This window comes from Ciconia boyciana, chromosome 1 (assembly GCF_034638445.1).
Source record: "Ciconia boyciana chromosome 1, ASM3463844v1, whole genome shotgun sequence".
Lineage (NCBI taxonomy): Eukaryota > Metazoa > Chordata > Aves > Ciconiiformes > Ciconiidae > Ciconia > Ciconia boyciana.
The window spans coordinates 68,455,928-68,468,057 of NC_132934.1; the positions used below are offsets into that span (position 1 = coordinate 68,455,928).

The window sequence follows — 12,130 nt, forward strand, 5'->3', positions numbered from 1 at the left end:
ATCCAAACCATAGGGTAAAGGCCACTATACCCTGAGGGAGTGCCACTAATTTTATTGAGGTTTGCACCCTGGGTAAGTCTGAACCAAAGCTTCAGGATGGGGAACCAATTCACCTACGTTGCAGGAGGAAACAGCTGTATAAGGAAGTTCACAGCTGGCAATGAAGAACAAGGGAGGAGACAGGGAGAGGAGCAGCACAAATGGAGAAAGGGAGAGTGCAACAGCAGAGGAGGAATAAGGGAGGAAAGGACAATAAGCGGAATATCAAGGACTAAAGGAGGCAAAGCATCGGTGAGGTAAGGTCTTGCACAGTCAGCTAGCCATCACTGAGGTCACTGAGACCAAGAAGCCCAAAAGGTCCAGAGGGACAGGAATATGGCGTCAGAGAAGGACAAAGTCAGATGGCTCTGAGGCATGCCAGCACAGCTCCAGACAAATAACACAAGCCCAGCGATATCACCCTTGGCTGATGGTGCTGCCCCGAGAGCCTTCACTCTAACCTGCCCAGCTTCCTCTCTTGTATCCTCTTCAGGCAAGGATGGGTTAATAGGACATGCCGCTGCAGGGCTTGTTCCTTGTCCAGGGAAGGTAAGTCCTGGAGGAAAGGGGGGTACAGGTCTGTCCTTTACTTACTCCCAGAACTCAATGACAGGGGAGGTGGCGTTTTCGCTGGTCACATTGAGCGTCGAGTTTGCCTTCTGGAGCTCCATGCAGTTTCCTGTGAGAGAGGCCCAGGCAGAGATGGAGCATAAGTAGCAGTGGCTGGAGTACCAGAGGACCTGAAAAATCCCTCCCTTTCCATGCATAGTGTCAAAACTCATTGACACTGAGACAAATTTTGTATAGTCCCAAAGATGCACAAAAGGAGTCTCCTCCAGGGTAAGGCTGGCAAGAAACCTAGGACAATTAAGACTACGGCATTTAATTTTTCCTTCCAGTGGGCACGGTGAGCAGTCCCAACCAGCACTGGGTCTATGGCTAACACACAGCACAGGACGACTGGAAGATGCCAGGAAGGAAGGTGCCCACAGTGGCTGGAGCCCAGAGCAGGGGCCACCGGGGAGGCCACCACTGCATGGCACTGGCCGGGTGCTGCAAGTGGTCGGGCAGTGCCAGCACTGGTGCTCTCTAGCAAAGACCCAGATCAACCAAGCCTCTTCCCCAAAAGTGTCAGCAGCACTGCAGTGACCCGGCGCTCCCCATCCCTATGACCAGCGGTCCCACCCGCACACGGGCAAGCCACGCTCCTGAGGTTTGGCCTTGGGCAGCAGCAGGTTTCCCTCAGCCAGGATCCGGTGGAGGATTAGGAGAGGGCTCCACACCCACCTGTGTTCCACTCATGGTCGCAGCTGCCCCAGGGGAGGTCGATGGTGAACGAACTGAAGAGATAAAACAAGGCCCAGGCCAGGACAATGATGTAGTAGAAGTTCAGCAGTACGACGATGACCTGTGAGGCGTAGCCGATTCCTGCAGAAAGCGAGCCCCGAAGGCAGGTGACCCACGTGCCGGGGGACGGGAACAGGACTCCCCTTGGGAGGTGCTCACCCAACCTTTTCATCTGCTGCTCTGCATTTTGACCGCGCTGCTGGATGAATGCCAGTGGGGCAGCCCCCACAGCCACCATCCCCTCCCCAAAGCCCACCGTGCTGCATCAGCGGGGGTCCAAGCAGGGGCCCCGGGGACCCCCTTTTTCCTGCCACCCCACCACAGCCTTCCCTGGTGAAAGGGTGGCAATGGGAGGGAGTCTGGGCAGGGGACGGGCAGATTATGGTTGGAAAGCCACCCAAAGGGACAGAAACATATGGCGGTGCTCCACCTGCTGAATAATACCTACCAAAATTCGCTTTTTATTTTGTTCGCTCATCCCTTTTCACTTTTGTTTGGGAAGCTTTTGTATTAACGCTGCACACCTTCTCTGGGAGGTGCTGGAGGAGCATCTAAAGGTTTTGGTAGGTGGGGAAGAGGCAACTGAGACTTTCAGAGAAATCATGGAAGGTGGCTTGAGGCTGGATGACTGTGCTGAAACAGTGCTAGAAGTGGATCTGACTGCTAACGATTTATTAAGACGGGTGACACCTTTCACCACAAAGGTTTTAAACCATCTGCAAACTCAGGAAAATCACATAGCATTGACTTAAAAAAATAGTAGTATGTTTTAGGTTCCTCATAACCGCCAGAAACATTTTCATTATTTAGCTCTTGGAGGACAACCTTGATGGGGTACAAAGCTCCTGGCCAGAGCCGTGGCCTTGAAGAAGGAAGCCAGGATGTAACGTAGCGATGGGAACTGTTTGGTGAGAAAGGCGATCAATTTTTCCAGCGTGATTTTGGAAAGGGGGCAGCCGGTGGCCCTCCCAGGCTGGGATCCCCAGGGGTGGGCAGCAGATGCGTGGAAGTAACGATCCAGGCTGTGGGGAGAGACATCACCGCTCGTCCCCCCGGGGTCCCACGGTCCCCCCGCCTCGCCACGACCTTCCGAGCTCACCCCACTCACCTTCGAAGAGGGGACAGATCCTGCGCCAGGCCGTCACCCCTCCCTGGCTGGTGTACTGCCCCAGCGCCGTCTCCAGGAAGAAGACGGGGATCCCGCAGGTGAAGAGGAAGATGAGGTAGGGGATGAAGAAGGCACCTGGCAGATTCAAGTGGCAGATAGGAAAAATAAGCCCTGGGGCTTATAGGAAAAATAAACCCTGGTGGCCGGGGTCAGGCCGTCTCCAACCTGGCACCGGGCAGGTCCCTCCCGGGGGTGGACAGCCTGGGAGGGATGGGGGCTGCGGGGGCGGGAAGACCACAGTCGGGATGCCAGGAAAAAGGGATTTTCCTCATGTTTCATCTCCCGGAGTGATGTGATTGCATGAAAAAAAATTTAGAAAAGATGGAGAGGAAAGGAAAGTTTCTAGGCCCGATTTTTGTGCAGAAAAGAGTGAATCAAGTTCTCAATAGCTGTATAGAAATACAAGAGAACACCCTGCTGTAAAACCATTGTGACTTTTAATCAAGTTGGTGACTCCTTTCACATTGATTATTCTGACTGAATAAGCTGACAAGCCTGTGGATGACAACACCGAGGCACTGAGGAGCACATGGAGATCGACACCTTCACCCAGTCTGTGGGTTTGCTCAATCATTTGCTCACCGAAAAGCAGCAGACATGCAAACAAAAAGCAAGCAGCGCAGGAAAGTATGTACCTCACGCCAGCAGCCAGGGCTGCCCTCCTGTTCAAGGCCTGTCATGAAACCAGGCAGGGAGAGAGAAAATGCATCAGGCTTTTGACTACCCCAGGCTAATGTTAAACGCAGTAATGGCCTTTACCCCGCGGAGCACAGGAGACAGCCCCGCAAGACGGTCCTCGCTCCCCGCTGCACTCGTGTGCCACCGAAGCTGCTCAAGCCCTGCTGCAAAGGCAGGGACACGGGGCGGGACGGGGAGCTGGCGTGGAAGGGGGTAGCCCCAAGCGGAGGGCAGCAGCTGGGCTGCAGTGGGCTCAGAGGGGCCCGCGGGGTCGGAGGGGACGACCGAGCCAGCCGCTAACCGCGTTTTCCCTGCATAGGCCTTTTCTGTGCTGGTGAGATGCTAACTGGCTCCGGGCTTGGGTCGGTGGGGGCGTATGGGAAAGAACAATCCCGGTGCACAAGTAAACTCAAAACCTGAGAGATTTCATCAAGAAGCTTAGCTAGCATGCAGGGGCAGGGAGAGGGAAGGCGGGCTTTAGGGACCGGCCAGAAGTCCCACCCCGTGCTCATCCCAGTGGGGTACAGAGCCACAGCCCTCCCCGTCTTGCAAAAAAAATGCAATCAACAAAATAGACAGGGAGAGCTTCTTGGCAGCTCCCTGTGGGCAAACAGCAGCTGAAGAGATGCTGGTACCTGGCAGCCCTGGGGGAACGACGGGCATCTGCCCCCATGCTCTCCCTCTACCAGTAAACAGAAGCTGGTGAGGGCAAACGGCGGGGGAAATGGTTGTATCAACACCGTTCCCTCAACTCCCAACCTGTGTGCAATCACATTAAGTGGAGCCTATTTCCAAGAGAGATTATTCTTGTATAAAAATTTGTATTTAACTAAACTGCAGCCAGGACATCCCAGGGGAGGTCTCTGAGGTGGCAGGTCGAGCTCTCAGCCTGGGTTTCCCTTATCTGCAGCCTGTGGTCTGGCCTGTCACCTTCCTCAGCACCTCTGGTTATCTCAGGTCTCAGGCAGGTTTCACGCTTTGGAAGTCTAACTGGAGGGTCCCGGCACGCGGGTTGTGAAATAATGCGAAAATATGGTGGGGTGAAGGAGGGATTTGCAGAGACACGTTTGGGCCAGGGGCTGTGATCTGCCCTGTTCCCCTCGCCCCCAGGTGGGGGACAGGCAGGGTGGGACGACCCCGACGCCAGCCCCACCGCCACTCCCCATTGCATTTCAGCTGGCAGAGGGCTGCTGCTTGCCCGCACAGGCAGGAAAGGGAGGCCGGCAGGACGGCCTTCCGGCAGGGACTGGACTGAAGGAGGAACAGCCGAGGAGAGGCACCCAGCAGAGCCGCCCTGCACGACGACTCTGGCGAGGGGAGCGGCAGGGAGGGCAGCCGGCGGCGGGGGGCTGCGGCGTGGATGGGGGTCCGTCAGCGCACCTGAGTAGCCCCCAGCGCTGGCTGATGTCCTTCCGGCCCAGCCCCGTCCGCCCTCCCCGTGGGTGAACCCTGTTGAAGGCAAAGGGGGAAACGCTGCCGCACGTGTCCTCCACCATGGCCCCTTCCCCCTCCACGCACGCAGGGACGGGGATGGCGGCGGTGGACCCTTGGGACTGGCCGGTTTGGGGAGCGCTGGGGAGGGGGTGTGGCACCGGCAGCCACACCAGCAGACAGGCTTCCCCGGTATTTCCCAATCGGCAGGGCCAGCCTGCCCAGGGAGGGCCTGACCCCACCACGGGAGGCGAAAACAAGAGCAAAAAGAACATTTTTTTGCTCTTCTTTTTTTTTTCCTCCACTATGTAAGGCCTTGGTATCAGATACTGAGCACTAAATACATAAGGGACTACCCTTTGTTTTGTGGAAATATCCCTAAAGAAAGGAAAAGTGATCGGCTGACCCTCTTTGCATAACTCCGATTTTGCAGATACCTTTTTTGTGAAGAGCCTGATATTTAGGCAAGCAAAGCAAGAGCTGAGAGCGGTCATCACCGCTGCCTACACACAGTTCAGCGGGGGGAGAAAGAGTCATCCAGCGGGGCAGAGCTATCCCAGCAGGACGGTAACGCTGGCACAAGAGGTAGTGGTCGTAGGCTGGCCATGATTGACCTGGAGCTAGAAATTAAATAAAGGTCCCTCACCTTTATCGAAGTACTAGAGAAGCAAGTGCCTGGGCCAGCCTTCCCAAAGGAGTACAGGATAAAACCTCTGGCAGCTTTTAAAATTAATCTTGAGGCGTTACAAGGGATTTGGTACCGCACCGGCCGGGGTAGGCTGGGCTCCACGAGGCAGGAGGGAGCCTGGCGTCCTGCACAGCCTCGTCGCACCGCCCTGCCCCAGGAGAAGCCATATGGGAAACACTTTCCTCTCTGCACGAGAGTCTCGTGCGCCATCCTTTCTCTAACCTCATGGGAAGGGGGCTGGAAATGGGCAATTTGCCTGAGACTTCAGACTCCTCATAGTCTCTGCCGCTTCACGGGGCTTTGCTTCAGGCCCGTTTCTTGGGGGAAAAAAGGCTGAGAAATCCCTTTGTGTCTTGCCTCTGCTGTCCCACCACACATGGCAGCTCCCCTTTCCCCAGAGCCCTCCCTGAGCTCTCCCCTGGCGCCCAAGGCAAGGGATGCCAGGATGGGGTCCCGGGTCCCGCTTCCCCCGACGGGATGGCACCCGGGAAGGGTGCAGCAGTGGGAGCAGACATGGCTCAGCAAGCAGCCAAGAAATGTTCCCTGTGGAAAAAGAAAACATGAAGAATCCTCCTTTTTCAACAGGGAAAGAAAATGCCCGACCACCTGGTGAAAAGAAACAAGCGCTGAGCAAAGCATGGCATGAAAGTAGCTAAACAGTGGTTAATCCTCTTTTATGCCACTGGGATGAAAGCAGTTTAGTGAGGCCCATGAGACTACCCTGAGCTCAAGCCAGGGGATTTCAGCCCTGGGTCCCCAGCGCTCGCTCCCCGCCAGCTCCCAGCCAAGCGCTGTTTCCCCTCTCCGCTGCCCTTCCGGAGAGCCCAATTAGCAATTAATCACCAGACAGTGAGAGCAACTCCCTCCCTCCACGTGCCACCGAGCCAAACTTGAGAAAAGCTTCAGGCTTTTGTTTTTTCAAACAGTTTGCTACCTTAAAAGGCAGCCACAAACTAAAAGCAGGCACAAACACCTGTAAAAGCCCAGGGCAATCCTCCACCTGCAAAAGTGAGCCCAGCTCCACTGCCAAGCTGTGGGGCAGCCCGACCTCGCAGGGGATCGGCCACCGGCCACTGCCAAGCACAGCCTGAGCAGCACCAATGTGCCGGCACCTCGCCGGTCACAGCAACGTTCCGCTCTCTCTCGCTCCATCGAGCACGCCCATCTGCACACCTCGCAGCCCTGCCATGTGGCTCAGAGGCAGGGGTCCCCTCTCCCACACGCTTGCAGCTCCGGCCGATGACAGGGAGGGCACCGTGGGGTGCAGGAGGGATGCTGTGCTTCTGCACCGGGGCGAGGAAAACCCCCTCACTCTGCCCTGTCCCTGCCACCTGACTCCAGCACCCAGGGGACATCCCTCCACGGTGAGACACCCGACCGGGACCTGTGGCCGAGAGCCCCTTGGAGGCCCCCTGAGACTCCAGGAAATGCTCCACCTCCTCACAGGACCTGCAAAGACATCCCCATGGCCTCCCGCACCGCTCCCTGCTACGCTGCCAGGACCCACCGTCTTATTTGCACAGGGTGCCTGGTGCTCCTCAAGGCAGAGGTGCCGGGGTGAGTGACCCTGCTCAGAGAGCCGAGCCCCCACCCTGCTCCTCCTGCCTCCCCCTGCAGATGGCCACCCACCTCACCAGCAGGACCAGGGTTCCGCACGCCTCAGGGAAACATGGCCACAGCCACCAGAAACCCTGGGACACTGCAACTCAGTCACCCATGTCCCACCGAGTCAAAACAAACCCAGCTTGTGGCCCAGATGGCAGCACTACGCTGGCAGGTTGGCATCCTCTCTTCAGACTCGTGACTCGGGCATTGCTGAGAAGCTGCTGCCAGGGGTGAGCAGGGACGGACACGGATGTCACAGAGGCAGGAGGGACCACGGAGGGACACCGGTGACCGGGTGCCCCTGAGGCTGGCCAGGGCCAGGGCTGCACTTACCTCCGCCGTTCTTGTAGCAGAGGTAGGGGAAGCGCCAGACGTTTCCCAGGCCGATGATCTCCCCAGCCACAGACAGGACGTACTCCAGCTTGTTGTTCCACTGCCCTCGCTCCAGGGTCTGGTCCTCCTCCTCCTCCTCCTTCTCCTTTTCCCTGCCGGGGTATGCGGGCACTGTTTCGCCATTGCTGACGGCACCGGGAACTCTGTAATCCATCCCACCTTCAGAAGGAGTTTCCTCCGTTACGTTCAGCACAAGCCATGCAACGAGGCAGAAATTTGGGCTACGGGACGCAAGAGAGGGGAGAGGACGCTTGCACACACACATGCCGAACCGTCCCTCTCTTGCTCCTTATACCGATTCCTGCTGGCAGCAAGGTGCTAAGAGCATGCATGCACTTTCATTGCTTAGTCCAAAACTAGTCCCTAAAAGCCACTCTCAGTTTCATTATTTTTAATTGACTCATCTCAAAACACTCCTGCTTCTGGAAGCCCATCCTTTAAGCACAGTGTTACACAGAAGACCCAGTGGCTCAGCCAGGCTGGAGCTCCCACCGCAGCCGATACTGGGAACAGACTTAGGGCTGGAGCGGGGTGAGAGCGGCATCAAATACTTGACAAGGTATTTTATAAGGGTTTCTCTTCTCCCCTGTTACTGCTTACCAAGGTCTGGTTTTGCAGACCATGTAATGAAAGCCACAAAACACACAGAAGTCATAGATGTGCAAAGAGGACAAACTGAAATAAGAGGGAAACAAGTTTCTGCTTTCGGTGGTGGCAACTGTTCCTGGCAAACTACGAGGCTGCAAGCAAAGGTGATTTTTGAAGATGGTGCTGTCCTCGTAATTGCAGGAAAAGAAAGGGTGCAGATGCCATGGCCATCTGGGATCTCTCCCCTCCAAACACCTGCCTGTTGCCTGCAGAGGCTCCCCACAGTTCCGCTCTCAGGAAGCTTTGGCACCGCAAGAGCTTCTCCTGTCTCTAAACAGACCTCTGCTAAGAGGTGTAGAAGGTCGGCACAGAGTAGGTGGGCACCTCTCCCGCTGTCCCACCTTCCCCAGAAAACATCTGAGAGGACACCTCTCCTCCCAGGAAAGCCAGGGCACCGCGTGACTGCTGGTGCACAGCTGGTGCCTCAGAGCAGGGGTGGCATGGGTGGCACCAGCTCTGCTGCAGCCGTTCAGGAGGCTCAGGGGGTGTTTGAGGCTGCTCTTCGTGGGCAGGATGACCTCCCGGCCGCCGAGCCCCGCGGGGCAAAGGGTGAGGACTGCGGTTCCCACCAACGCCCGGTGCCGAAGCTGGGATTGCTGAGGACCTGGTGCCAAGGAGGGCACCTTCCTCTGCACGGTGCCGGCCCTCGAGCCCACTCGTGTCCCGCAGAGGCAGCTTCCCCAGCCCCAGCCTAACACTGCCATTCATTCCCGCCTGCGAGTCCCGTGCCAAGAGAGCAGGAAAAGGCACTGGCAGCAAATGACACTCTCCCCCATCCGGGGAGAGGGAAAAAAAAAAGGCAAAGCAGCAGTTTCAACCTCTCCCCTCCCCCTACATAGTGCCCTATAAAACACTTCGGGACGTGAAGAGGAGCAAGAAACACTGGCAGGCGTTTGACAGCGGCCGCAAGGAAGGACGGGGAGGACCCTTCCACGCTAGAAAATGATTAAACAGGCAGAAAGCGCACCGTGACCTCTCATCCACGGCAGACCCGGGTGGGTGCGGGGCGCGGGGGGAGCAGGGCAGAAGAAAACAGGGGCAGAGGTGTTACCTTGCGGACGGTGCTGTCGGGGCGTGAGCCGACGGGAGACGCAAAGGCAGGACCGAAAGGTGCTGGCTATTTAAAGTGTGGAAAGAAAAATTCAGCGGTGGTGTAATCCTAGACTTCGCCCAACCCACATTCCTTCCCCCACCCCCCAAGGCTGGACAAAAACCTACACATGACTGATTTCATGGCCAGTGCAAAGGGGCTCGTTCCCCCCGCCTGCGAGAAGGGCTCATGCCGCCTCCACCAGTGCTCTCCCTCCCGGGCTGCGGACCGCTTGGCTTCCGCTCTCCATCACCTCTCTGCCCAACGCTGGCCCTGAAGGCACGGGCGACCACCGCACACAGGTGCCCCCACAGCCCTGCCTGAGGGAGCCTAAGCCCTGAGACCTGCTGGGAAGACTCAAAACATGAATTCATGGTGAATTCCCATGGCAGGGTCTCTCCTTGGCAGGGAGGACACGGGCACAGGGCAAGGTCCTGCATCCCAGCCCAGCCCGTGATGCCCAGGGGGGCAGCTGGGCTGTGCTGTGGCCAGAGGCAGCGGCGGGCAGCAGAGCTCTGAGCTGGAAATAAACTCTGCTAAACTCTCTGCTGCTTCTTACTAAGGGCCCAAAATACCTCATTCAGAAATTCGGCAGGCTGCGCACTCTCTTCCCTCACACACCGGGAGCTTTGCCACTGGTCTTTCGCAGGAGCAGCGCTGCCCCATCCCAGGACATCATTCCAGAAGCTGCAATGGGAGCAGGCAACCAAGCAGCAGATGAAAAGTCATGCAGCAGGGAGAAAAACAGCCCCAGTTGTGCATACCCAACACCGGGCTGCAAAATTAGCTGCGGCTGCTTGGGAAGGAGGTCTTGGGATTACTGGGGAAATTACTTGGGACGGCATTAGCTCCATGCTTTGAGGCCGTAAAAAAGGCAAACAGAACGGGATAGTGTTCATGGTAGATGTGTTACAGCTGTGATGGTCCAAGGATGTAAATGAGGCAAGGTTTTAAAATATTTTTATTACATCTATTGATTAATATTTTGGGCAAGAGAAAACAAAAAAATCATGCTTTTGGGTTCAGTGTCCTTGTATCCGGCCTGCAAAGCAGCAGCAAAACCTGAGCTGTGTACAGGCAGTTTGAGAAGGTATTAGGAGAACAGCAGGAACAAAGCAGCAAACACTGCGGTGTCACCACGTTAATCTATGGTATACCCACACAGCACCGGACTTCCTACAGGAGAAACAGGGAAGAGGAACAGGCAGAGGTAAGGAATGGATTCAGCCAAGGAGTGATCAAATACGTGACAACTCAGGAAGAGAGGCCTAGGATAAAAAGAGGGTGACAACAGAGGTCTAGGAAACAAGGAAAAGACAGAGGAGATTAATATATCATTCACTGCATCTCATAGTGCAACAACTAATGGCATCTGATGAAATATTCAGATTTAAAACAAAAGGAAATACTTTTTCCTCCCACTGTGCATAATTAATTAAAGGTGGTTCCCGCAGCTGTTGCCACAGAATATCATTCGGAAAGGAACTAGGTACATTCACAAAGGGCTGCTCCTCCGCAGCAGTGATTAAACAGCATGGTCCAAATAAAACCATCAGCTCCAGTTCTCAAATCGGTGATTGCTGGAAATCAAGGAGGATGTTCCAGAGGAGGAATTATGCGAGATGGTGAGAAGTGGAGAACATCCCTGTGCAGAAACCATCCCACAGTGAATACTGCAGTTGTTAAATACTTAGGGTAAGGATATAGGGATTAAAAAACAACAGCAAAGTCAAATAATACCTTGCCTCGTGCAACAGGTTGGTGTAAGGAGAGAGGAGACTGAATAAGGAAACATTTCTAGAGATTCTCAAAACTATTGTGTGCATCAGCATCAGTGCTTGAATATCCCTGAATAACCATGATCACTACAGCGTATCGATGGCAATAATCTTATCAACAAGACGACAAGCTAATTGGCAGGAACTAATAGACTATGATAGGAAAATGCGTAATCAATAACAAACTATTTGACTTCCGCCCAGTGAGATAATACTGTGCTGAACACAACAATAAATTGAAAATGAAAACAAATGTTCAGTGTAAACATAAGCAGCAAGGGGAAATATTAAATCTACAAGTGCAAAAGCAAGCTGGAAAATCCCAAGCGAAGCATATTTAAAGTAAAACATCACTTTACACATCTTCTGGGGTGAAACAAGAAAAAGTCCATATGGTTTTGGGAGATGTTACTTGAGAGATTTAAAAACAACAACAAAAAAATCGATCTTTTTACTGAAGAGAGGAAGAGAACCAACAAATATCACAAAGGATCAGTTAAGACTACAGAAAAAGATGTTTTTAATATACATTTTTGAAATTGCAGAAGGCAAAGAAACTGGGAGGGACTTTAATCGGCCTGTCAGAGGCAATGCAAATCTAAAAGGAAAAATGCAAAGGATGAAATCTCTATGTCTAAGATTTTGACTCTGTAACCATATCTAAGCCAAGTGGAAGAATGGGGACAGTTGGAAATGAAACCTTAGGAAACAGATTCGCAAGAAACAAATAAGAGAGATGGAAGAATGTGAATCTTTAGTGGAAAAAAAAACAGAACGAGCCTAGATAACATGCATGCTGTAGCAACAGGAAAACAATTTCATCCTGACATCTACTGAGATAATGCCATTTAAAAATATTTGGATAGATACACATACATATATTTTATTTATGTGAATAAGAACACCAGGGAAGGACTTTTGCAGCAGCAGTTGCCACCCGGAGTTGTGCAAGCTGAACCTCACCGGGCAGCTGCAGAGCATCTTCCTCCCAATGTTACAAGTGCTGGCAAGTGGCAGCGCTAATGCTGGCACCCGTCCCGCCTGCATCGCTCTCATGCCACCCCCAGGATGGCACAAGGGGATTATTTTGCAGGTGGCCTCCCCTGCCGGAGGTACAAAATGGGAGGCTGCCTATTTAGTAACCCCCCCAGAGCACGGGGCTGAAGACGGTGCCAGCCGGAGCAGCTGCACTCCTCCCAGCCCCGTCCCACGTGGCTGGGCCATAACCCACCACTTATTGGGACAGCCCCCGCTGGAGCGATGCC

At 54.4% G+C, this 12,130-nt stretch overlaps 1 protein-coding gene across 3 annotated transcripts in view; it reads right to left on the bottom strand.

Annotated features, from left to right (window-relative positions):
- The window catches only part of LOC140646221 (sodium- and chloride-dependent GABA transporter 2), a 33,385-nt gene extending 24,257 nt beyond the window's left edge, over window positions 1–9,128 (bottom strand). For all 3 annotated transcript variants that reach the window (XM_072849825.1, XM_072849832.1, XM_072849817.1), the window contains exons 1-5: window positions 9,049–9,128; window positions 7,290–7,508; window positions 2,495–2,629; window positions 1,327–1,467; window positions 634–718 (exon numbers count right to left, since the gene is read on the bottom strand). In XM_072849825.1, the coding sequence (XP_072705926.1) occupies window positions 634–718; window positions 1,327–1,467; window positions 2,495–2,629; window positions 7,290–7,503 (575 nt within the window). In that variant the 5' untranslated portion in view covers window positions 7,504–7,508; window positions 9,049–9,128. The remainder of the gene's footprint in view (window positions 1–633; window positions 719–1,326; window positions 1,468–2,494; window positions 2,630–7,289; window positions 7,509–9,048) is intronic.
- Window positions 9,129–12,130: the final 3,002 nt, after the last annotated feature.